At 41.1% G+C, this 26081-nt stretch overlaps 1 protein-coding gene across 4 annotated transcripts in view; it reads right to left on the bottom strand.

Annotated features, from left to right (window-relative positions):
* Window positions 1–26081, bottom strand: part of ATP9A (ATPase phospholipid transporting 9A (putative)) — a 111844-nt gene that overhangs the window by 48134 nt on the left and 37629 nt on the right. For all 4 annotated transcript variants that reach the window (XM_075901191.1, XM_075901190.1, XM_075901189.1 and 1 more), the window contains exons 5-12: window positions 18205–18263; window positions 16436–16487; window positions 15096–15190; window positions 12417–12497; window positions 10391–10466; window positions 4482–4558; window positions 1364–1524; window positions 266–408 (exon numbers count right to left, since the gene is read on the bottom strand). In XM_075901191.1, the coding sequence (XP_075757306.1) occupies window positions 266–408; window positions 1364–1524; window positions 4482–4558; window positions 10391–10466; window positions 12417–12497; window positions 15096–15190; window positions 16436–16487; window positions 18205–18263 (744 nt within the window). The remainder of the gene's footprint in view (window positions 1–265; window positions 409–1363; window positions 1525–4481; window positions 4559–10390; window positions 10467–12416; window positions 12498–15095; window positions 15191–16435; window positions 16488–18204; window positions 18264–26081) is intronic.

Genomic DNA, 26081 nt, shown 5'->3' with positions numbered 1-26081 from the left:
TATGCCTCTTACTCATATATGTGCACATCCCATTAATGAAGAGTTTTATTAGGAGAACAACAACAAGATTCAAAATGTATATAACTAAGGTATTGAGCCACATGTTCTAAAAGGAAATCCCTGCTAAATAAGATATTGTATATTCTTCCACATCAAAGGAGCACACGAATTCATTTACTTGACTGTTGGAAGAAAATGTTACCCAAAGACATTCTTCACACTTTTGTTGATACTAAAATTCCTGATAACTCATTTACTTGCATACCTGTTTTGTCTGTAAGTAAATAGGATATCCTTCCGAGCTGCTCTGGAATAGTGCTGGATCGAACCACTGTTCCAGGAATTTTGGAATCTCTACGGATCATCCAGCTGTAAACTATTTTCCCCATATCCAGGTTTACACGTAAGCTATATTGGGGGGAAAAAGAATAAAAAGGCAAAAAAAAAAAATATAATCTGAGAATGTGTCCCAAAGAACTAGAATTCTAAATTTGCTGTGAACTTTTGGACTACACCATGATCTGCCACAGGAAAGTGCTGTAATAAAGGATGGTGCTTCCATATTAGAATTGAACAACACAAGGAGATGTTGAGGGAGAACCACATAGTGGCTCCTGTGACAGCAATAACGGACACACCATCTAAGCAGGGATACAACAATCCAACAACTGAAAAACAAGAGAGGTTTAAAAAAAAATCTAGTTTGTGGTTTGCTTTCGTTTACTTGCCCCCTTCACGTTTGCTCAACACTCCTCGAGGAAACAAGAAAGCTTATAGAGCAAGAAAAAGGTTGTCCCTGAAATAGACATTTCTAATCCCACATTTCTGGAGATCTCACAAGAAAGTCCTACAGTAAAACCTACACTATCCGGATCTTAAGCATCCAGAAAACTGTAGAAATCGGCAAATTTCTGTTGCTGGGAAAAGCAAAAAACAAAACAAAAAATAAAAAAAGGAAACTGGCCCTTTAAGTGCCAGGCCGCTCCTCAGATGAGTGCGCAGCACATACCTGAGGGAGGGGCGATCGGCAGCTGGAAGCAAGCAGCAAGCATCTTGGCTCCCCCTGTGGCTCCTGGCACTCCCAGCATGCCCCCCTCCCTCATCCCCAGCAGGCCACCCCTGCCATCTCTGCCTCCTGGATTCCACACCTCCCCCACCAGGCTGCATCCCGCCCCCCACAGCTTGTGGCCCACCTAGCAGGCCACATCCTGCTTCCCCCCCCCCCCTCAGATAACCAGAATTTTTAGGTTACCGGTGTGCCAGATAACACAGGTTTTACTATATATTGTAAAATTCTAGACGTGTATGTTAAAAGTGCAGGACACTAGAAATGTTGCTGGGAAGGGTTAATAGATTGGCTTACCTAATAGGAATAATGTTTGAAAACAGGAGGAGGAATCGTATGATCTGAAGATACCAGCGGCCTGCAAAATGCTGGAGGGCCACCATCACAAGCGAGACCACCACCAGGGCTCCAAATAGGATTTTAGTGAGACAATTCACTTCCAAGTCGAACAGGCCAATCTAAGCAAATGAAATAAAATATTTTCTGTAGCATAAATTTAGATGTTAATCCACTAGAGTGTGGCAGGAGCTGCCATCATGCCTTGAAGTGTACATGTGCTCACAGAGCTATGGTGCTGATGCATACATTTCCAATGCAGAAATGAGTGCACTAAATGAATGAGAGCTCTACAGAATATGGGGATGGGGAACCACACAAAGCTAAAAGTGGATTAAGATTAAGCATTAGTCAAATCAACTGACAGTTCCAAGACGGACAGCGCCAGACACATTTTCATTTCGTCACTTAAATCTCTGGACTGTTTTGCATTTCAAAGCAACACTTTCCCCAACTCAACCTGCATGTTTCTACACTTTTATAGATAAAATATCACAAACACCGGTGTGCTACACGCCTGCTGCTGCCACTTTCTAATGTAAATTGCCTTTTAAAAAAAGTATTCAGAAGTGATCAACTCTGTTAGCACTTGGGTGAAGAGATCTAGGTCCCTTATATCATCACCAACTGGTCACTAACATCCACAGAACTAAACTTAACTAAGGGTCATGATACAACCTTGTGTGTAGACAATTTCAATTATATCTTTATAGCTTAATCAAGTTTGGATGCAGTTACATTGGCATAAATGTGCTTATACCAATAGAACTTATGCCTGCACAATAAGCCAAGTCACTATATCTAAGTGAATATTAGGGGTTGTACTAATACAATGACCAATAAACAAATAAGAAGTCATGCCTCTAACATACATCGCTATAACAGTACAAAAGCCAATTATAGACCAGGTCCGAGGTAGTAAGAGATCACCTACGTTGGAGTATCCTAAATTGCAGACTGGAAGTCAAACACAATTCAGCTGCTGATGCCCAGTTCACACAATGTTTAGATATTTGCTGTGCAACAGTCAGAAACTCAACATTATCTCCATGACAACCCTTTACATGGCTGCCCTCACTGATAATGTTTCATTTTTCTTTGAAACAGCAGGTGTACACATACACAGAGTTTAAGAAGGCAGCTCCAGTCAGTCCAATGGGGTTGTACCTATGTGTCTGAGGTGGCGCATCGAGCCCTCTGCCTCTCTTCCTCCTGTTGGGATGGTGCCAAATTGGTGGGACCACTACCGAATGAATAATGCAAGCATAACCTGAAATTATTTAAACATGGCCGAACAACAGAGGATTCTGGGAGCGGGTACTCTTTAAGCACAAGTGAACTGAAGTAAATGTGATGAGTCAAACTCACAAGGGGTACGGCTAAACTACATGCCTCCGTCGACGGAGGCATGTAGATTAGCCAGATCGGCAGAGGGAAATGAAGCCACGATTAAAATAATCGCGGCTTCATTTAAATTTAAATGGCTGCCCCGCTCTGCCGATCAGCTGTTTGTCGGCAGATCGGGGCAGTCTGGACGCGACGCTCCGACAAAGAAGCCTTTCTTGATCGGCACAGGTAAACCTGGTTTCACGAGCCATACCTGTGCCGATCAAGAAAGGCTTCTTTGTCGGCGTGGCGCGTCCAGACTGCCCCGATCTGCTGACAAACAGCTGATCGGCAGAGCGGGGCAGCCATTTAAATTTAAATGAAGCCGCGATTATTTTAATCGCGGCTTCATTTCCCTCTGCCGATCTGGCTAATCTACATGCCTCCGTCGACGGAAGCATGTAGGCTAGACACACCCAAGGATTGCAGACTGGATTGCATGTACTATCAATACTGGACTTACTGGTCAGGAAATATCATATGAGCAAAGTTCCAGCATGAAGCACAAGATGACTTGGTCATCATAACCTATCAGCAGATGGTCTCGCAGAAGTCAGAATGACAGATTGACGAGTAAAAGTGGGGTGATTTTGGATACCACCCCTACTAGTCCCTTCCAATCTAATTACGTAAAATTAGTAAATACACATTAACTGTGCAGGCTTTTAAAGACATGTGAAAGGTAGCATAAAAGTCAAGCAAAATAAATTATTGGTGGATGGGATCCATTAATTTGAGCATCTGAAGAAGCAGTGATGCTCCACTTTGTGGATTATGGGACTATGAAGCAAAGTGCTTTCAAGGCAATCAAGGCCTTTCTTTGGGAAATCAGACCAGAAAACTGAGATGAACATGAAGAAAAGCAACAGAGGGGTAGCTGTGTTAGTCTGTAACTTAAACAAACAAACAAAACAAGTGATCCTGTAGTACTATTACGTCCTACAGGATCACTCTTCTTTTAAAGTTTTAAGAAAAGGAGCTGTCTGTAGAGTGGTAACCATCTTCCCTATTTGCCAGGCAGGCACGGTGCGGGGCTACCACAGGAAATGTCTGTGCATGTTTGTGAAAGAGAGGCTCATTTAAGGGAATGTGTAGTTTCTAATGTATTGCTATGTCTAACATAGGAGCTATGTGGTTGATGTAACTCTTGTACTGCTGGAGTAATTCTTTCTCAATAAACTTGCCTTGCAGGCTTCAGTTAAATTCTCTGAATTGACCTTTTTCACTGACAGCAAACAGTAACCAGCTCTGCTGGGAGCCATTCAAGATCCAGGAGGGACAAATGAGGGGGAGTAGGGATAGGCCACAACCTTATAATGCTATCCAACACCCCCCACTCAACTATGGGGCTATGGTTCTGCAAGAGCTAGATCAGAGATTGTCAGACTCTTTAATACTGTGATTGCATGCTGACTCCTTCTCAACTAGTCATCTTCACAAATGCACCTCATAAATAATCTTGGTTCTCATGGTGCTTTGGAAAAGACAGGGACTTGAAGGGTGGTATCACAGGAAGCAGTGTAATGATTTCATGGGATCTCTCATATCTGAGGAGAACAGACTGCTAAGTACCAAGAAAACCAGCTTCATCAAATATCAGAAGTAGGAATAAGTTCACAACCCACAGGTTGAGTCCATTGTACTATGGTGGCCCAACAGTCTACAATTGTATATCAACAATGAAATACTGTACCTTACTTCGTGGGTTGGAAGTGTTCATGACACTGCGCAGTTCCCTCCCTGTGTAAAGAACAACTCCCACAACTGTGCCTAAAGGACACACAAAAAAAACTTGATGTATATGATTCTGGGGTGAACATGTTAATTTTTTTTTCATGGCTGGGAAGATGCTTGTTTTTAAAAGGTTCATTTTATCCACAGACTCAAAGTACAGACACATTTTTAGTAGATTTGTTAAGCAGACATGCATGGAGAGCTCCCCTGCCCCTCCAACAAAACAAAACAAAACAAAACAAAATTAAATCAACTGATTCCGTACACAGGATATATATTGGAGGAGCAAAGAAACTGATTCTGAATATAAAACTCAGCCTCTCCCCACCCGCCCTGACTCCAAACGCCAATGTTTGAAGCTGGATGCAGCACTCTTCAATATCATCTTTGCAATTAACCTTTAGGTAACGCAACATAGCTGAATCTACTATAGTGCCTAAAAGGATAAGATACACCTATTTTCCTCTCAAACTCTTAGTGTGAATTCCCTTCCTGTTGTACTCAAAGTAGTTGAAAAGCAGGGGTTCTAGTTCCCTCTCATCTACCACCAGATAACTGTACTGTTGCTTAGGTCACCAGTCCTAGGAGTTACAAATTGTTTATGCCTTACTGTTGCCCTCAAACAGTATAAAACAGCCTCTTCATTCTCGTGGCCATTGCTACCAGCTCATGGAACTATAATACGACGTCTAAACAGCAGCATGATTACCTAGTTGCAGAACGTCAGTGTTGAAAGTGTATTTGGCAACATGTCAGCATTACACATTTCTGCCCAAGCTCTTAACTCCTGTGGGTGATGAAATAGGACAGACACCCCAACAAGTCAAATCAAGTGAGTTCTTCCATACTTTGAGGACAATGCTGGTCAAATGTATCTAATTTTCATTCTGGCCCTAGAAGCGTTCAATCATCCTTAAACTGGTGCACTTCACGAATCTGAAGTCCCTATCACCCTGATGGCAATTTCACTGAAACTGGACAGTGCCATCAAATGTGATTATGAGCCCTGGTGGCTTTCCCTTCCTGTCTCACAAAGATTGCGGCATTACGCCTCTCTCACAGGGCACATAATAAGGTAACTTAGATTTAATGATGAGTTTATGCACCTATTGACATATATTCATCTTGATAATCTTCTCATATGCTCATGGACCTGCATACACAACTTGTGCAGGGTACATAAACAGCTATTAGGGACTATACTTTTCAAGATACTTTGTACAGATATACATAGACATTTATGCAAGCCCGTGACTACAATTTGGTTCTCTCCCTCAATGTGCTACTTGTCGAAGATTTACTCTGTGTGATAAAGCAGAGGTCCCCAAATTGTGGGGCACAGAGAAATATTTAAGGGGATAGGGCTGGGGCCTGAGTCAGGTGGGAGGGTGAAAGAGTCAGGAGGGAAGCACCACTCAACTCCACTGCTGGCCTCAGCTCTGGCTGCTAGCAGTTTTCCCCTCATTTTTTCCATCCACGGGCAGAATAAATTGTGTTACGTGCACCAAGATATATATTTTTGTGCACTACCAGTAGAAACCCCTGCTGCTGGTTGTAGGAGCTCTGCTCATCAGCTGGGCAGCATCTGAATCTCTCCTGGGTGGCTCCCAAGTGCTCAGCTTACACAGAACACTGTGTGTTGGTCTTGTACCCACTGCTGCTGGCCTCGGCCTCAGTCCCTTTACCTTGTTGGCATTCCTGCCCCTTCCTGAAGCCTGCTCCCAGTGCGAGCTGTATGCAGTGGAGGGCGGAGGGGGGGTACAGACAGGGTTACGGGAGGGGTGTGGGTTTGGGGACCACTGTACTCAGAGCTGTATGGAAGGATGACAGAATGATTATCCATAAATGCAATAAAACTTTCACTACACACAACTTAGCCACTTCAATATTAGGAGCACCATAATAAAGAAGGCAAGCTGATCTGCAATAGTTAGCATAATATTCTTTAGGCGGCCTGCTTACTCCACTGTCATGGATGAATTATCCAGGACATGAATCAGAAGATCTGAAATGATAAATATTCCTGATTAATTCTACATTTCAGGTTGATCCTTCTTGTGTGCAACTGTGGAAAAGTGCCAGATGATTTCCCTTCTACCATCCCTATCTCATCTTTTAAGAATTAGCTTTCCCTTTTGTCTACAGTTACATCCAGAACGGATGTGTATTAAAGGGCTTTTTCCCCCCTTCATATAATAACTGACAGTTAAGGCTAGCAGTAGAGTCATGAAGACTAGTAACCTTAAAATGAGAGCTAATTAAATTGAATTCTTTGAAATCACTTTGAAGAGTCTTCAGCAGATTTGGAGAGGCAGAAGGCCCAAGTTTTATCAAACCTTTGGAAATTAAATTCCTAGTCTGTGCTATGGTTTGTAAATTCTTTTATCAGAATTTTATTGTTAAGAAACAGAACTGCATGAAGTTTCTGTATGCAGAGCAGTGACATTTCATCCAAACATGAGAATCCTTTTTTAGACACAGGACTTGATCCTGCTTCATTCAAGTAAATGGAAAAATTCCAGTAATACTGTTTTATAGTAGCATTCTAGAGGTGCCATTATGCTAGACACAGTTCAGACTAGGGATGTAATAGTGTAACTATTTAAATGGCTAACCGATAAGCATGAACAGAGCCAGCAGGTGGGAACTGGTGCATGCTGGGAGCTGGCTTAAAAAAAAAGCCAGCTCCTGGCACGCACAAGCTCACCAGGAGCAAGCTGGCAGGCAGAAAGAGGCTTAAAAGCCAACTTCCAGTGCACACCTGCTCCTGGGGAGCCAAGCTGCCGCCCTGCACTGCAGGCTCTGCAGTATAAAGCTTATACTGCAGAGCCCACAGTGCAGCCAGCTCCCCGGGAGTGGAGCTGGCAGTCGGGAGCTGTTGCACTGCGGGCTCTGCAGCATAAGCCTAATGCAGCATAAGCCCATAGCGTGTAACCACTAAGATTTTTATCAGTGACATGGTTACCTAATGAACCACTTTTTAGCCTCCCTAGTTCAGACAAATGTCAAGAAATCACTGGTCTGAACAGTTTTTACAGCATTAACAGAGAGGCAAAGGATGGGAGAAAGGCTGTTAGTCATTTGGACCACAGCAAGGCATAATCACATGAAATAAATAAATGCATTACGTAATTTTAAAGCTATATTGTGAATGTTAAACAAGACCTATGCCTACCAATTCCCAGGAAGAGATAGACTCCTACTATGCAGGAACAGATGGGGCTGCTGGGAGGTGACAAATATATTTTAATGCCAAAATAAGTATCACACTGAACCATTTCAAAAGGGCTAACAATGAGTGCAAGCCCTACCTCTCACAAACCAGGATATTATTCTAGTTGATTTAACCCACTGCAGTTTTAATAACTTTAATTCTCCCCACTTCCATTAACAACCAAGGTTGCAGACGGCTGCAAACATATTATTTTTAAATAACTTAAAATGTAAAACTAATACACAAACTAAAAATAATCATATGAAGTGTTCTTTAAAATTAAGTCTCTGAAGCCAGATGGCAGAAGGTGGCAAGCACACAAATTCAGATCAGCGGATGGCAGGCTACACCAAATCTGACAGCAAACAGCAAGTAGAGTCAGACTTGCTCCTACGGCAGTAGCAGATGGGCATGCTGCAAAGTTTGAAGGGCAATTTTCAGTGGGTACTTGCTAATTGTTTTATGAATATTTGAAATAAACCACGTTGTATAAGCTATTTAAAAAGTGATTAAAATATTTTAAAGTACCATTTTTATAGACAGATGCCACAGACACTTATGTAGGTCCACCAATGGAATGGGGGCAAAGGGTGAAACTGGCCTGGGCACTGGTGATTTAGAAGGGTCTGCCACCACTACTGCAACAGTCGTGCTGCTCAGAGCCCTTTAAAATCACTGTGAGGTGCACTCCAGGCAGCACTAGGGGGGGAAAGGGAAGAGGCGCGCCACATTCTGGCCAGCACTGAGGGCTGGCTGCCTCCGGCCCTTCCCCTTCTGCTCAAGCGCCTCCTTTCCCCTCGGCAGCTTACCCAGGGGCCCAGTGAGGCTGTGAGCTCCCTACATTTACATATATGAGTAACTTTTCTCACAGGTATAAGTGATGGATTGAGCCCAAACTGTAAGCTTTTAGAGATAGAGGGAAAAGCTTTGTATCTCTTTGTACCACAGATAGAACAATGGTCATCCAATCCTAATAGGGGCTTCTGGGAGCTACTGTAAATACTAAGCTTATCAAATAGTGCATATAGTCAGAACAGTTTCTCCCCCCATAGTACAAATGCCTAAACGTGACAGCCTGTGCGCATATGAGCACACGTGATGGCATAGAATGGGAAGAACATAACGCTCTGCAGACACACCTGAGGGGGAGAACCTGACCACACTGAAGTCAAAAGGACTTCTACCATTGATTTCCATGGGGACATAATTTCACTCAGGGTATGTCTACACTGCAGCACTATTTCGAAATACCTAGCACTATTCCAAAACAACTTAGTCCGTATCTATACAGCAGGCAGTTATTTCGAAATACTGCCAAAATACTGTCAAGCTGCAGGACTTCTTACTCCAACTCCTGTAACCCTCATTGTATGAGGAGGAAGGGAAGTCAGAGGAAGAGTGCTCTACTTCTAAATGAGTGCTGTGTAGACGCTCCATATTTCAAAATAAGCTACACAATTGATGTATTTTGAATTAAACCCTGCAGTGTAGACACACCCTCAGTGTCCGGTCATGTCATATGAATATAGAGCATTAACAGGTCAGGAAAGATGTCAGAAGATTCTTAAATAATATAGTTATAGTTTGAAGTATCTATTACACAATATAAGTAAGCTAGAAATAGAAAAACACATCTAAAGAGGCAAGAGTTACTAGGACAATGGCTTTTCTGCCTCCGTCTTCTTATTTTAAGATTTGGACTGAATTAAAAATGAGCTTTGAACAGCCTATTTGTTATTTCAAGCTGCACGCACTAATACTTGCGTTGTTTGCACTATGGGATGGGAGTAGGGGAGGAGTTAGTTGTGAATCACTTGACAGTTACTGAACTATAAACAAGATTTGCTCTATTATATTCAGACAGTTGTATCACATATCACTGTGACAATATCCATTATATCTGAGCATATTTTAAAGAGTAGGAGAAGGAAAATTAGATGGAAACATTGTAAAAATGAAACACTTACCTTTCAGTGTTCGTAACAAAGTGGAACTTTTTGAAGTTCATATTCCTTCTCATCCATCACTTAGTGTAGCGTCTCAATATACGGCTAAACACCATACAGTGCAATCTCTAAAAACTCCAACACTTTAACCCCCAAACTGTACTGCAGAATTTCACTCTTCTTCTGACACTCTGTTGTAGTTAACTTGTAGGTAACTTAGCTAGTGAAAGAACAAGCCTTTTCTCCTGACAAGCATTTGGAAGAGAACATTGATTCCTCTTATTCCTTGCAATTTTAGTGTGTGTATAACAGGCCCAAAACTATCAATTATCACAAAATGCTTTTTATTTATAGAACCACAAACTAGTGGAAGCATTTACCTAGAGCTCTTTTATGTTAGCCTCTATTACTAGACTCTATTTGACACAATTTCTGTTACAGATTAGAATGTCAGTGTAGCAATTAAGTGCTATTCTGGTAACAGACACTCAAGCGCCCAAAGGCCCCTGGAATTCCAGTTCCTTCTCATCTATAAATGTCCAAGAGGTAATTAACTGTCAGCTCAGCTCCCCTGAGATGTTAAGACAAGTGGTAAACTTCATTCCAACTGCTAAATTCTCCAATTGACAGAGATGATTATGCCAAATTACAAAAGGATTTTTAAAAATTGCTAACATACTCAAAAAGCTACACATGCTTCCATCTTACCTGATGCAATCACTGTGCTGGCCCACAGTGTGTTCTCTATGCTTAGGCTTTCATTCACTGGAGGATCGCTGTCCTCCTAGAACAAATACACAGAGAGCATTGAAACAGCTTACTAGATGCATTCACGACACAAAGGGTATGTCTACACTGCATTCCTCTTTCTAGAGAGGAATGCAAATGCAGCCGAATTAAATTGCAAATGAAGCGTGGATTTAAATTTCCCATGCTTCATTTGCATAATTGCATCCAGTCGCTATTTCCAAATACACTATTTCGAGATTAAAAAACGGTTAGACGCGTAGACGCGGTTATTTTGAGAGAAAAAAGCCTTCTTTCAAAATAACCCTTAAACCTCATTTTATAAGGAGTTAAATAACCGCGTCTACACAGCGTTTATCATCTTGAAATAAGGTATTTCGAAATAGCGGCCGGACACGATTATGCAAATGAACCGTGGGAAATTCAAATCCGCACTTCATTTGCAATTTTGCTCAGCTGCATTTGCATTCCTCTCTCAAAAGAGGAATGCAGTATAGACATACCCAGAGAGAATTGAAGTGAGGGAAACATCCTGAGCTTATGAAAAACCTAAAACCTTAACTCTGCCATCAGATCCTACTGACTGGACTAGAAACATAGGCACTGAACAGTGGGATGAAAGGTTGGGAGCAGAGGAAGCCTATTGTTATGCCTTTTCCTCCAGAAGCAGCCCCTCTCCAAGTTAGGAACAAGAAGTGTGTTTCTTATGACTGTTTGAAACTTTCTACTGAACCATCATGATAGGCAGATTGTGGGACCACAACACTAAGAATATTTTTCATCAACTCACTCCATTCATTCATGCAAATGGATGACATGTTTCTGCCTTTTATTTCAAAGTATCAATGAAATTTCTCCTTTCACAGTTTAAGCTGGTCAGAAATGCCTGGAAAGCAAAATAAATAATCTGAACCAGGCCAGTAAATGACACAGAGTGATCAGCATGCTATATTTAGCATCCTTTTTTCAGGACTAGCATGCTCTATCTTTGGATTATAGTGTGCAGGGTGAGTCAAGCACTGTTTAAAACTAATATTACATTGCTTCTCTATCCGCATAGTCCAAGGAGGTCTACAAACCTCCAAGGCTCTATAGGTGCCCAAGCTGCTCCCTAGTCAATGAAAGTACTATCTCCTGAAAAGCCAATCACGGGATCTCCCCAGCAGCCACTGGATGATGAGATCACAGCCTACCTCTTCAAAATAAACAAATGTTGACAAGCAATTCAGAAAGTGACCTAAAAATCTCTCAGGGCTTTTACCAAGCTCCTCACACAAGAGGGGCAGGGAACCTTAAAAATAAGGAACCCATTTTTAAGATGCATTCATCACAATCCCCTTCCCCAGTGAGCAGGAGAAGTTGTCTTTAGGTCCAAACATTCAATGCATCTCTCCTCGCCACTTCCCCCACCTAACAGGCACCTTAACTTTTTAAAAGTGTTATGATTCCAAGGGCCTTGGCCCAAAACAGATTACTTAAGGTGCAGGTCAATTGGGCCATATTAACACTTATAGACTGCCACATTAATTCCCACCGATTACCTGTCCATGGGAAGGGAGAACCATCCAACTCAGAATCGGGCGTTGAAGCCATTGGCTTATTTACCTAAAGTCTTCTGTCCCCACACAGCTCTGAATGGTAGGGTTTTTTTGTGACTGCTTGTGTGGCAAAACAGGTACGCATATTCCTCAGCACCATGTTGGCCACAACTAATTCTTTCTGGGTATGGCCCTTATTGCTGACTGGCCTGCTGTCTTTTGGGTCTAAGCCAAACTCTTCATGACCTATCGATATTATTTAACACATGGCTGCATGTTATTTAGAAGAGAGAAGGACCCCTATTAACCTATTTATCTTTAGAATATCTGTACAGGGCATAGCAACATGTGAGCACTTCTTCCGAAGCAATTTGAAAGTTACATGTGGTTCAAAAGGTCTATCTGATGAACACATCTAAACAATGCTTAACACACATCCGTAGACTTACTCGGGTGAAGGTCCCCACAAAATTATGTATGTCAATATTGGGCTCTTCTGCATATACATAGGATCGGATCTGAAGAAGGTCCTACAGAATAGACATGTAATGGCGAAGTTAAACATTATTAACTCACAATATACACAGCCTTTAAGTCTCTAAATTCCTTTAAACAAATTAAAAAAAAGCCATTCAATGTCCTCATACAGCAAATCTGAGCCAATGAAGACAGAGCTGAACCATTACAACAGATTTACTAGAATGGTGTGGCTACAGTAGGAGTTTCTCAAATGGCTCTGTAGAGCAATAGCTGGGAATTACTTGGCAGTTAGAGCATTATAAGGGAACTTTCAGGCTGAGAAACAAAGTGGATTTGTGATGCATCTACTAGGCTGTAGAATATCCACCAAGGGGGAGGCGGTGAATGCACCTCAGAGCTTTGGACATTTAAATTAGGTCTACATTGCAGATAGATGGATACACTCTAGGCAGATCTGTCCCATCTAGAGGACAGCTTGGGGTGGCCACACCCGGCCCTGCACTTTGGAGGCCTCTGCGACAGCTGCCTCAACAATCCTATGATGGGGCTGCAAGGTGGTCCGGAAGATTACCTGGAGGGAAGAGCTTGGCATGGGACGGCAGTGGGGGTTGCCCACCCTCACCCGCGCTGTGGTGGCAGGAGCCAGAGTGATCCGGCAGCCTTTCCCAGCCCACTGAACTTTTCTTCAGCATGGTAGCAGGAAGCAGAGTGCCATGGCCCCAGAGGGAGGGTGCAGAGTAGAGCGGAGCAGGCTGTCAGGTTCTTCTGGCTCCCACCAATACAGTGAGTGGGGGGCGGGGGAGAAAAGGGGAGGAGAGAGACACCAACCCCTGCTGCCACACCATGGTAATCTCCCGGCTTGTGTTGCTCAGGAAAGGGGACTATAGGCAAGGGAGCAGAGCAGAGATGGGAAGGGATGGTGGTAGATCAGAGATGTGTGATGGTGGGGCCTCCAGTGGGGGAAGGAGGGAGAATTGTTCTGGGGCCTGTGTCTGGGGGCATGCCCCATGGCCACTAGGGATGGCCCTGGCTCTAACTTGACTCAAGCCAGCATGCTAAAAATAGCAGCCTGAACATGGCAACGTGGGCAGCAGGTGGGGCTAAACACCTGAATGGAAGGAGTTGGGCAGGTTTGCTCTCAAATGGCTAGCCTGAGCCACCATCCATGCCAACAATGTCACACTGCAATGATTAGGGTTTTATCTGGAGTGGAGTTAGTGTATGTTTATCTACCAGTGCTGGGAAGCACCTTCCCATCTGCTGAGTTCAAGACACTAACATGTATAATAGGGAACAGTTCCACAGTGGCAGGGAGACAGAGTCATTTTGCAAGTCATTTTGACTGCTATAGGGTCTTAGATCGTTGCTGAAGAATTTTCCTGATTCTAGTGGTTTTGAAAAAAAGATTTTATTACAGCTGGCACACTAGCAAAACAGAGGCATGCTCAGTTTTGTTTCTTCTCTCTCTGAAACATACAAACACACACACACACATACACACACACACACACACACTTACTTGCAGCTACAGGATTTTGGAAGACGCATAGCATTCAATGGTTAAAGATTTAGTTCAGATGACAAAGAGGAATAACCATGAGCTAAACACTCCTTGTATGAAATTAAGCAATGGCTTATGTGGCAGGAAAAGTTCCACTATAAGGTCATATGATTTGTACTCTTGAACAGTATAGCTCAATGAACAGAAAGGGGAGTATCTGAGAAAGCAGGAAGTTCACTGTCATCAAGGAAATGGACCTTTCTGCAAGAAATTACTGATAGTTGACTTTCACATGCTCCTTTTGACTGGATCTTACTTCAAGACAGTTCTTTGGATGCTAGCTCAGTAATTCTATTTAAGTTTTCCATAGGGATTCATCACTATAGTATTTAAACACTATCAACCTGTCTCTTGAAGTCCCCAGCTGAATTCATGAAGTCTCTTGCTATTCTTTCTTCCCTGGCAAAAGTAGTCCTAATTGTCACTCCTTTTCAACTGCTGAACTTGCCTCAAAGGTGTGTAAGGCATCTTGAGAGCAATACTTCATGGTGCACAAATGGTGACTGCATACTTTATGAGGAGTATTTTAACCACAGACGAGTGGGTTATATTAGAGTACATTTCAAATAAGGAGTTATGTGAATGCTATCCGTATCCAGTTCTATCTCTTCCAATACTACTTTATGATTTCTGCAAAATACAATCAATATACCGCTATTTATGCTTTAATTTGTCTGTTTCCCCCATTTTTCAAAATCTGAGAGCCCTAATCCAGTTTTCACTTCACAGCTGAATAATAAAAAAAATTCCTCCTTCCCCACACTGAAAACCAAAACCAAAAAAAGCAAAAAATCCAACCAAAAACAAAAAAAAAAACACCTCAAAACATCACAACCAAAACAATTACGCAACCTTGAGCTTGTGGGTTTTGTGTGCCTCATGATGAAATTATTGGCACAAAATAATTTGCAAATAATTTTCAAAGCTTCAATTCTGATTCCAAAATGGCAATTATTTTGCATTCTGTGAAAGTCAGAGACAGTGTACACTTTTCCCCTTTTGACAAATAACATACACTTTCAGTCATTCTGGACGTACAGAGAAACAACTATTTAAAACAAAAATCTTTTACTAGGAAACTACTTACAGATGCGGTGGGTAATCTCTGAGTGCAGGTAACCGGCAGACGCAGCTTCCAGTCTGTCTCACCATCTAGCTGATCAGTCCGGAGGAAGCAAGATCCTGGCAATATTCAACATTGTTAATGGTCTTTCTAGTTCTATTGTAGGTACACAGGCCATTCATGGAATTAGTTTCTGAGATAAGACACATTTCTTCCTATGAAAACAACACCTGATTAAGAGTAATCTTTCAGAGGAATTTAGACGAAAAGTTTCTTGAGACTTCAGCTATTTAAATAAGGCAAAACTAAGGAAACAAACCAAACTTGCATTAAGTTATATGAATAACAAATTAAAGTAAAAAAATATATTTCTAATTTATAGGCTCAAGTAAACAGGACAGTCAGAGACATTTGGATACAGTGCTGGATGACCGGTAAGGCATCTTATTTTTGTAAAGGCTGTTTTGAGTTACAAATGCTATGAGTTTGGCACAGGGATGTAAAAAACTTACCTGGTTATCTGGCAAGTATTAGCCTAACCAGCATACTTAACTAGAGGGCTGGGCCAGTAGGAGCAGCCCCCGGTCGCCCACAGTGGGGCCAGCCAGAGCTGGAGCAGCCCCCCACCTGCCATGGGCTTGTCGGCAGGATCCTGGCTGCAGGGAACCCTCTGCCCTGGCTGGAACCCCAGCTGCTCTGCACCAGACTTAAGTTATTCAGTTAAATTATTAAAATTACATTGTTTAACCGGTTAACATTTTTAATGAGTATTTACGTCCCTAATCTGGCATCAATTTCAATGGACACAAAAAGAAAGGAGCATGATTGTTTTAAAAGAACAGTGCTCCTGGCAACTGTTCATTTGTTAAACCATATTAAAGACACATAATGGGGGTTCCTAAGACATGGCAGTCATGTTATTTTGGAGGAGTTAAGCACTCCTTGCCTTTTGTATTACAGAATACAGTCAATGAATGTACTTTATAGGAAATATTCATCCTATTTTCTAAGCCCTCTGATTAAACATCCTGCTTCCCAGCAGGACACAGCTGAATGGTAATTCCAACTATATATATATATATATATAATTCTCCACATAATGAAAGCAACTGTGAGATTTCACAAGCTATGACTCGACCAGAGAGTCAACTATCTCCTTTCATTTTCAAAGCCTATCAGAATGTAACACAACACAACCAAAAAACCCCCAAAAAACAAGAGAAACAACCTATCAAGTGTTTGCAGTCATCTGCTTCCCTAACTTCTAAACTGTACCACTTCTGTTACATTTTAAAATGATTATTTTTTCCAAATAATCAAGGAAAGGTTAATGGTTATTTTCACAATTAGTTCCAGATGTTTACCATTTTTTTCTGACGTCCTCAGGAAGATCATGTCAGCAGGGACTCGCTGGTTCTGTTACAAAAAGAAAAGCTGTTAGTGTGTATACACCTACGCACATGTGTATAACTCCGTTGCCCTGTGACACAAAAACCTGGTTTTTTTTAGAGCATATTTAATCCTTTGTCCATTTGGGGTTCAGGATTTTTATTTTATTTTGAATCCTAAACCAGGATCTCTTCCTTGTCAATGTGCTAGTTCACTGCGGAAATACAAAGGCTGAAAAATATTAGGAGCCAGCTCCTGTTAATTTCAAGGGTGCTGACTCAGGCTCTAAATTTTCAAAGAACTCATCTTTAGCTCTGGAGATTCTCAAAAGCAGTGGTTCCCAACCATTTTTATACTGCGGACTGGCAAACTCATTCAAAAACTGTTGGCAGATCAGCACTGAAATGTTTACATATTCATTATGGTAATTAATTTGCACATTTTCACATTCATTATAGTAATTTTAGAAGTCATGTGTTACTTTACATTGCATCTGTACGCACACAATATATGCCATTAACTGATTTTTTATTAATCCCCTGCCAAAGTACACACATTCCACCTTAAAATCATACTAAAAAATCATACACTTAATAATGCATAATAATAATGTGTGTGCACGCTGGCTGGGAGCAGCTGGAGACTGTGGGAAGCACCCGCTGAGTGGGAAGGACAGAGAACGGAGTTGCAGGGGCAGCTGCCCTCCATGCGGCGCTTGGCTCTAGTATGGACAGCCTCAGTACAGCCCTGGCTCCAGCTTCAGCACACACAGCTGAGCCGCTCACACTGTTGCTGCATGGAGAAACAGGCAGGAGGAGAATTTTTGGTGCACATGAAAGTGCGCACCTTATGGGGAACCCCAGTGGGTGGGGCTCAATAGCAACAAGGGGTGGAGCCTGGCAATGTGCCATGGCCTGGCTGGCAGGCGGGTTCATGGACCGGTGGTTGGGAACCGCTGCTCAAAAGAATCCAGCATAAGGAGCTTAAAAGTCTGCTGTGGCTTCCAGAGCTCTATGCTGTAAAAAGACACGTGCATGTGCCTTATTTTACACAGGGTTCATTTTTGTCCTCAGCTGTACACGATATTTGTTATATTACTGCTGGTAGACATCTACAGAGACAGAAAGTAGAAATCCATGCAAACCATCCGCTGAATGAAGGGGAAAGGAATAATTTCTTAACTCATAACAGAGGTCATATAAATTATATTAGTTTTGTAGGTTCTCAATTTCCAGTCAACTATGGACACTTATAATTTTGTGCAAGGGACTCTCCATAAAGCTTCATATAAGGATAATATATTTGTGCACGCAATATAGGTACCTATTCAGGGCAAAAGGGGTCCTGGTATATCCAAACACTCAGTTACAAATGTTTGAATGTGCTCATGCACATTCTGTTGATGCATTTGGATCAAGAATGTGCCCTATTACAAAATGGAGAACCATGTAAGGGTTTTAATCTTGTCATACAGAAATAAGTAGGAACCTCAGATCACAGACTTCTTCCTTAGAGATATTTGTTTCAATTTCTAGAAATGTTGAGAATTATTTAATACAGTATATAAATTATGGAAAACAGAACTAAAAAAAGAGAGAGCATCACTAAACTCTAGATCTCTATTTCAGCCACTATAAAATACATGACAGATTTTAAATTTTCATAGTGATTATGTGAGAAGAGTATTTTACAAACTAATCCCTCCACCCTCACATACACACAACTAATACAAATTCACACAAACCTTTTCAACAATGATAAGGTCCCCTACTTGGATACTAGAACTCTTCACCTTCACAGTTCCTGGAGAAGTGAAACAAAATTCAGTTAAGTTACAACCTTTTCAGCTAAGCAGGACCAAAGGTCCATCAAAGTAATACTGGAAACTCTCTGGGAATGTTTTAAATTGGTTATTTTGGAGGTGGCCAGTAACAGTTCTATAACACAGAGAGCTAATCCATACTACTTCTACTTGTTGCTTTAATTAGAGCTGTAGAGGCCTATGCTTTGGTGCTAGAAATATGAGGTTCAATCCCCAGTGAAAACCAGAAGGGTGAAGTCATTCCATTATTTTTAGCATCCATGAATTTAAAAAGGTTTTCAGAATTTCCATTATGCAGACTATGGTGCAACAATGAGAATGTAATAGGCAGCTATGAGTTTCTGGTGTTTCTTTTCAGCAAGGTGGGTGGAAAATTAAGGTTTATATCTTCAATGTAACACATGAACACAATAATTAAAACAGACACATCAACATTAACTCAAGGTTCATTTCCTTTTTGTATTATAACCTTATAGCAGGCTCAATTCTGAGTCATTCCTTTGCATCAAGGAGAGATTTGCCTGAATAAACACTGCAGGATATGCCCCCTAACAAGAATATTTATTCCCTTGCTGTTGTCAAGCATTTTTCATCAGTCATTTTAAACCAGAGAATGAATTTGACAATTGTTAGTAATTTTAAATCATTAGCCAGTTCTAGATTTGGCTTCTCATGATTACTTGTGATTTATCAATTAGTTTGAACTCTGCTTTACATGGCTGCCTACCATACTAACAAAAGCCTCTTTAATCAGTAGTGGTTTGATAGAAGTGGGGAGACTTGTGGGTGTCCATGCCAGGCAGAACCCCAAAATGGACAACACTCCCTTTGTAATTTGCAATTCACTTGCTATCTGGCCAGCTCCTGCCTCAGAAAGTTGGTGGGGGAGGGGAAAGTGTGTATGTGTGGGGGGGAGAGGGAGGGTTTAAAAAAAAGGAAATTAGCACAAAGCACAAAGGTCACCAGGATTTTACTACTGGCAGTCCCTTCATTAGCATCCCTCTCAGGATATGCTTCAGTGTTTCTGCTCCAAATTAACAATGAAAGCCATTCTAAGCTCCTGAGCAGCCTGCTGCTCTGGTGACACACTGTGTCCTGAACAACATACCTCATCACTGTTGCTAATAAACGTAGACTTCCTTACGTGCTTTAATTACGGCTACAAATTATAAGCCGTCAAGGTTCATTTACAAATATCTTGTAGGTCTTCACAGATCTCAAGTTTTGGCTCATGAGAATTATAGTTAACTAAGATAAACAAAATGAATCCTGGGATATTGAATCCATAGCTAGCGGGGCAGGCAGCATACCAAGGGATTAGAGTCCATTACCTTCCATGGAGAGGCTTAAAGGAAACGCAGCCCTTCAAAAACATCACTTCTAGCCCCCGTCTCTATGTCCTATCCGAGATGAGATATTAGGACACTAAAATGGCCTGGTATGTCACATCTCTGAAGTGGGTTGTACCCACAAAAGCTCATGATACCGTCTACATGTTTTGTTAGTCTTTAAGGTGCTGCTAGGCCATTCATTGTTTAAGTTCCTCCTCCTAATAGAGAACACTAGCAAATAAACTGTACAGCAAAGGAAGCCCTAGGTCAGGGATGGGGAACCTCAGTCCCAGGGGCCACATCTGGATCTGGCCCCGGAGGCTCAGTGCCCACCCCCTGTATTGGGGAGCCTGTCCTGGCACTCCAGCCCCCCACTGCCCCACCATGGGACTGGAGCTCACAAAATCTACTAGGCTAGGTCCCCCTAGGCTCTGGTGTGCAAGGGGAACGTGAGAAGTGTCTTTCTCCCTCTCAATTAGTCACCACGTCAGTTTCGACTGATTTTTCTGGGGTCAACGGCCCCCGACCTGTAAAGGGTTCCCACCCCTGCCATAGGCAGTGCTTCCTCAGCTACAGAAGTTCCCAAATCATGGCGCACACCGCACTTAATGTGGGGATGTGGAGAAGTGGGTGGTCAGAGGGTGCTGCCCCCCTCATTTCCAGCTTCTAAATTTAACTGGAAGTCATTTAAAAATACTTTACATACTCTCCTAGCCTCACTTTTCAATGTGAGCCACAGGGATGTTAGGCAATCATGAGTCCGAGGGGAAATGGTCTGTGGGATTGCAAATGGAGAGGAAGTGTTAATGAGACAAGCTGAATTAAAACCTGTTTCACACTAGGAAAAAGCCTGAAAACACCCAGACATTACCACTTTTCAACTTCCATCACCATCACATGCATAAAAAGCTTTATGGATCCTCATTCATGTGTGTCCGGGAAATGACAAACAGTCTGCTACAAGTTAATACATTTGAGCATTACACATGGACTCATCCCATAAGAATCTCAAAGTTGGCACTTTTAAGGAAAAAGGGACAGATGACAGAAATAGTTTTCTAACCAATCTGCAATCTCTAAAGAAGCCTTTTGGGTGAAATATACCCCCTCCTTTTCAACTAGCAACGCTAATTTTATTTACCAACCAAATTCATGGCCCCTCATGGATGACATCTTATGGCAAACACCATATGTCACACTAAGAAGACAGGACCAGATGTTTCCTTTTACTCAGGACTCCCATAAAGCAATTTACCAAAATTAGTTTTATTTTAATCTTGGGAATTCCGTAGGTTTTTTTTTAAAAATCAGCTACTGAATGCTGACATTTTCTTACGCACATTTGAGATCTTCAATAACACAAATGCATCGATATCATTCTGTGTCTTTCTACTGTTGTAAAAAATTAAGATATATTTATAAATATGGTTGCTTTTATAATTGCATGAGAGAGTACTGTTCTCTGACAAGCCACAATGTACATGGATTTTTGAGACCACCCAGATTTAACAAGGATTTAATATTTAAAGCATTTTTAATTTTATTTTTAAGCCTCCATTTTCTGAAGTTAATTATAATGCTTAACACAAAAATTCAGATCACAAAATCCTGCTCCATTATGTTTCATGATATGAAAAAAACTTTTTTTTTTAAAATGACATTGGTGTCGTTTTTAAAGTAAGAGACAGGACTTTTTTCATTTTCCTAAACAAAGCAATGTGTATGCCCCTTCTTGTACACAAAAACAAATATCATTCCTTCAAGTTTTTGGATATTAGCTTTTGATGTACTTGAAACATATTAACCGCGTCTGACAAAAAACAGAAAACATGCCTACTAGCATGGAAATATTTCACTCCACCGTGCAGCCGTGGGCTTTTGAATTTCCACCAGATTCGCTGCGTGATAAACACGCCATTATGAAGATTATTTAAAGTGTCAAGCATGCTAGCAAGAGGAAATGTCTCTTTTTGCCTTATAAAGGTCCTACATGGAGATTTGATATGAGATTTCCACAGCCTTTATCACAGCAGAGATCAAAATACTCTTTATTCGGAATTAAAAATTGAAGCCAAATGTTTATGAAAACAAAAGAAATGCACCCTACAATCAGAACTAGCTTGTTTTTATCCATTTCATTACACTTTTGGCTTATAAAGACTAACACTATAAAAAACTGTGAAGCAGAGCAGAAAGGGGTTGGGAAAATATTTTTATATGGCTGGTAAATGCCAATGATCTGTATCTTAAGGTGCACTCCCTTTTTAGGAGTTCTTTTTACATTTCTTACTATTTGGGTAGTTTCTCTATTATACTCTCCTGCTCAGGGAAGGGAAAAAATTGACAGAAAACAAGAATAATCCTGGAACTGTAAGCAAAGACTTAGCTATCAAGCAGAAACTCAACTTACAGTTTTATAACAAAAGAGGTCCTGTAAGTTTTGTGAATAAGGAACTGAAATTTGATTTTTGCCCATTACAATTATAACAACTGCTCCGTAAAACATTAAACTTTCTAGAAGGTTGCTGATTTTAAATAAAATATTGAAGCGATCAAAGAGGTAACAGCAGCAACCCATTAAAAAAAGACAAAATAAGCTCAGTAATGAGTGTTTTCTTACACAGAATAAAGGATCCATCCCTCTAGAATCAGGAACTTATTAATTTACTAGCAGGAGTTGCCCGGCGTTGCTCGGGAAAGTGGAGGAACAACATTTAGAAAAACAGTAGACTATTGTTTTTTGAATGGTAGAAAAGTTGCACTGACTTCTATAGGGGATTAAAATATATATTAAAAAAGTATAAAACAACCAATTTTACATGTTATCAAAAACTGTATTGTAAACTATATTTTGTGTTTCATTATTCTTAAATATGTACAAATTTTTTCCACTTCCAACTCTTGAACACACAACATGGAGTTGTCTATGTGAAAAGCAAGATGTCTCCAAATCAAGTCCAACTGCTTTAAGTGACTGTCCTTGCAATTTTGTCAGTATACATTGTTGAAATATAAGTCGACAGTTGATATAACTGAGGTGAGAAGCCTGAGGGGAGGGAGGGGGAAGAGAGTTGCGTGCCTGCTGCCGGTGCCGGAGCCCACCCTCCGCTTCCTTGTCCCGCCGCCGGCCTTAATGAGTGACTGGCCCCGCCACTTCCCCGGGGAAGCCGCTTCTCCCCGCACTGCCAAGCTCCGAGCAGCCCCGCGGAGAGATGTCGGTCTCTCATCTCTTCCCTCCCACAGTCCCTTAAAACACCTTGTCCTGGATGAAAGGTTACCCCATGCAAAGTTTGATTGTGGTAGCTCTTATAGTGTCCAAGTTATTAACACACAAACATTCTCCTTTATATATCAGATTATTATACCAATACAGGAGTTTGGTTACTATGTTCCAAATAAGAAAGGATCCAAAGAGGAGTCTCCCTTTTTTGCTATCAAGAAAGCAGCTTACTGAATCTTAAAGGGTTTATCCAAAAGGATGTGTTAGAAAATTAGTGAACAGGAACAAAACTGCAAGTCACAAATAATTGCAAAATACCAAGGCTGTTGCAGTACGACATGCTGTAGAGCTCTTTATGTTTGGCTGGTGAAATAAGTTGTGTTTGGAAGTGCATTAACAAAAGATGACTCAAGAGAACAGAAAACTCAGATTTTTGCAGAGAAGCAAATGGCAGGAATTCAAAGGAGGAGAAAGATGCACAGAAGAAGACTAAGAGGATGCTAATTTAGAAAAACATATAAGCCTCTTTTTAAGACTATCCCTTTTAAGGGAAACACTTAAGCATGTGTTTAAGTGTCCCTGACTAAGGTTGTGTTTAAACTGCCGCTTAGATCTGCAAAACTTACATCACCCTGCGGAGTGTGAGGAAAAAAATCAATACCCCTAAGCAACATAAGTTTTGCTTACATAAGTGGTAGTTTGCAGAGCACTATGTCAGCTGTAGAGTTTCTACCACCAACTTAGCTAACCACTGCTCATTGGGAGTGGTTCATTTCTGTTAACAGAAGAGCTCTCTCCCATCAGCACAGAGCAGCTACACAAAGATCTAACAGTGGCACAGCTGCATTGGTACAGATCTGCCGCTTGAATGTCTCAAGTGTTGATAGAAGCGTAAGTTTATGCCTAACCCTGACTAAGCTGCCCTATAGGGCAGTGGGGAGAAGAGAGAAAAACTACACCAGAGTTCTCATTTTTGTAGCAATTCAGAGACATTCTACAGCAGGGATTAGAAAATTCATCAAGAAATTGTCATGAGAAATTAGTTCTGCCATAGTTATTTCTCAAGGATAGCATACTTCAGACAGAATCTGAGAGACTGAGTCATTCATACAAACACATGAAATCAGGTGAGATCATCCATGCAAACACATACTCAAAAGACAATCTAAATATCTGGAGTTTTAGGAAATTAAATGAAAATTAATTAATTAAAATTAATGGTAATAAGACTCCAGTATTAGTATTACTTTCATACACCTGGGCTACGTCTACACTGGCCCCAAATTCCGGAAAAGGGATGCAAAGCAGGTAAGTCAGAATAGGGAAATCCGCGGGGGATTTAAATATCCCCCGCAGATTTAAATAAACATGTCTGCCGCTTTTTTTCCGGCTTTTTTTCCTACTTTCAGGTAGGAATAAGAGATCCTCCGGAAAAGGGCTTTATTCCAGAGGATCGCGCCAGTCTAGACACTTTTTTCCGGCTTTTTTCCAAGCTGGAAAAAAAGCGGCGGACATGTTTATTTAAATCCGCAGGGGATATTTAAATCCCCCGCAGATTTCCCTATTCTGACTTACCTGCTTTTCATCCCTTTTCCGGAATTTGGGGCCAGTGTAGACGTAGCCCTGGGGCCTGACTGAGGTGTTGAACCTTTTAGTCCCTGGAGATTGACAATCAACTCCCTGAAGTTACTAACTTAAATTCTTATTGTGTGACATGGCTTAAATTTTTCCCAAAAACTGCTGTGCAAATATTTTTTTGTGAAGTTCAGAGAATTACCACTCAAGTGCCCACTGCACACTCGAGGCTTTCAAAAATGGTTTCATGAGTCTCTCTTTCTATATTCTGTTCTGACTGGACTACTGTAATGTCTTCTTATTTTTACCTCACCAGATAGACTTTAAAAATTAACAAAATGGCATGTATAATACACTAGCGTCCAGCTGCCCATCCCACTCAGTTTCTTTCAAGAAATGGTGAAGTTGGGGGGGGGGGGGGGGAATAGATCATTCATGGGAAACGTAATTGCAATATGAAAAGAACTAAGAAAAGGTCAGGCCCCTTATAGATCAATGAATAGAACACAGAAGGCAACTCTTTTATACATTTAAATAGACGTAGTAAACCCCTCTCTGAGGGAACTATTGCTGGTTGCCAAGCATTTTAAATGTTGTAGTGAGAACATGTTATTAAAAGGGGATTTAATATTCAGCAATGGCTTATTCCACAGAAGCCTCACGGTTTCTGGCCTGTGAAGTATGCATAATCTTAAGCATTTACATGTAGACGACGACTTGTTCTCAAAACTGCAAAAAATGTTCATAGCATGAATCACACATGCAGCTTTTTTTTTTTAAAATACATGTTCATATGACTGCACCTTGAAACTGAGAGGTTACAGTTTTTATTTCAAGTAGGAGGGCTCCCTCAAAAGAAGCTACTTAGTTTCAGCTCACTCACAATTAAAAAAATGTGACGGACTGCATTGATACTAAGGCAGCACTGGTAGCAACAATATGGTTAAAACTATTGTTCTTCAGTAAATGTGGGATTTAAGCTTCTTTGTTAAGCAGAATAAAGATAATGAGGAGAACTCAAAATCATACCACTGATACTTAGAGTGCACTGCTTTTTTGAGAAAGTCTGAAGTTATTCTATCCTATAGGTTAACTGTCTGGAAGTGATCATCTGAAATATGTAGATCTATTGCCTATTTTATTTTTGATTCATCCACATTTATAAAAAACTTAAAGTCTGAACTATTCAGAGTTCAAGGGAGAGGCAGCTAAACAAAATGTATTAAAAATACACAAATTATTATCTGTACCCCAGGTTAATGTTTCTATCACTGTGACATAAATCATATTTGAAAATGTTAGTTGAATGTCAACATGCAATATTGTTTCACAACAAAGCACTGGTACGTAACACACTAATATGTGATCTTTTTGGCAAAGAGAGTTAAGTAGGGGTGGAAGGGTTATGGAAGGTGTGTGCCCAGTAGATCTCTGTAGAAACTGGAGTTTCGTACATACCTAGCTGGCATATCCTAAGATAAGCAACAGCAGAATTCTTTTATGCCTCCTGCATACTTCAGAGAGGAGAGCATGACACCGTGCTTTTCTCTATGCACTCTCCAAAGAGCTTAGTACAAAGTATTTCCTACCCTAGCCTGTGATGCTTTCAGGGCTCCATTTCTTTCATATGATCATAAACACACACGCTAAACTTAAGAGTTCAAAAAATACCC

This window comes from Pelodiscus sinensis, chromosome 18, assembly GCF_049634645.1.
Source record: "Pelodiscus sinensis isolate JC-2024 chromosome 18, ASM4963464v1, whole genome shotgun sequence".
NCBI classification, from domain to species: domain Eukaryota; kingdom Metazoa; phylum Chordata; order Testudines; family Trionychidae; genus Pelodiscus; species Pelodiscus sinensis.
The sequence above is the reverse complement of the archived record's forward strand: the minus strand, read 5'-3'. Positions and strand labels throughout refer to the sequence as shown.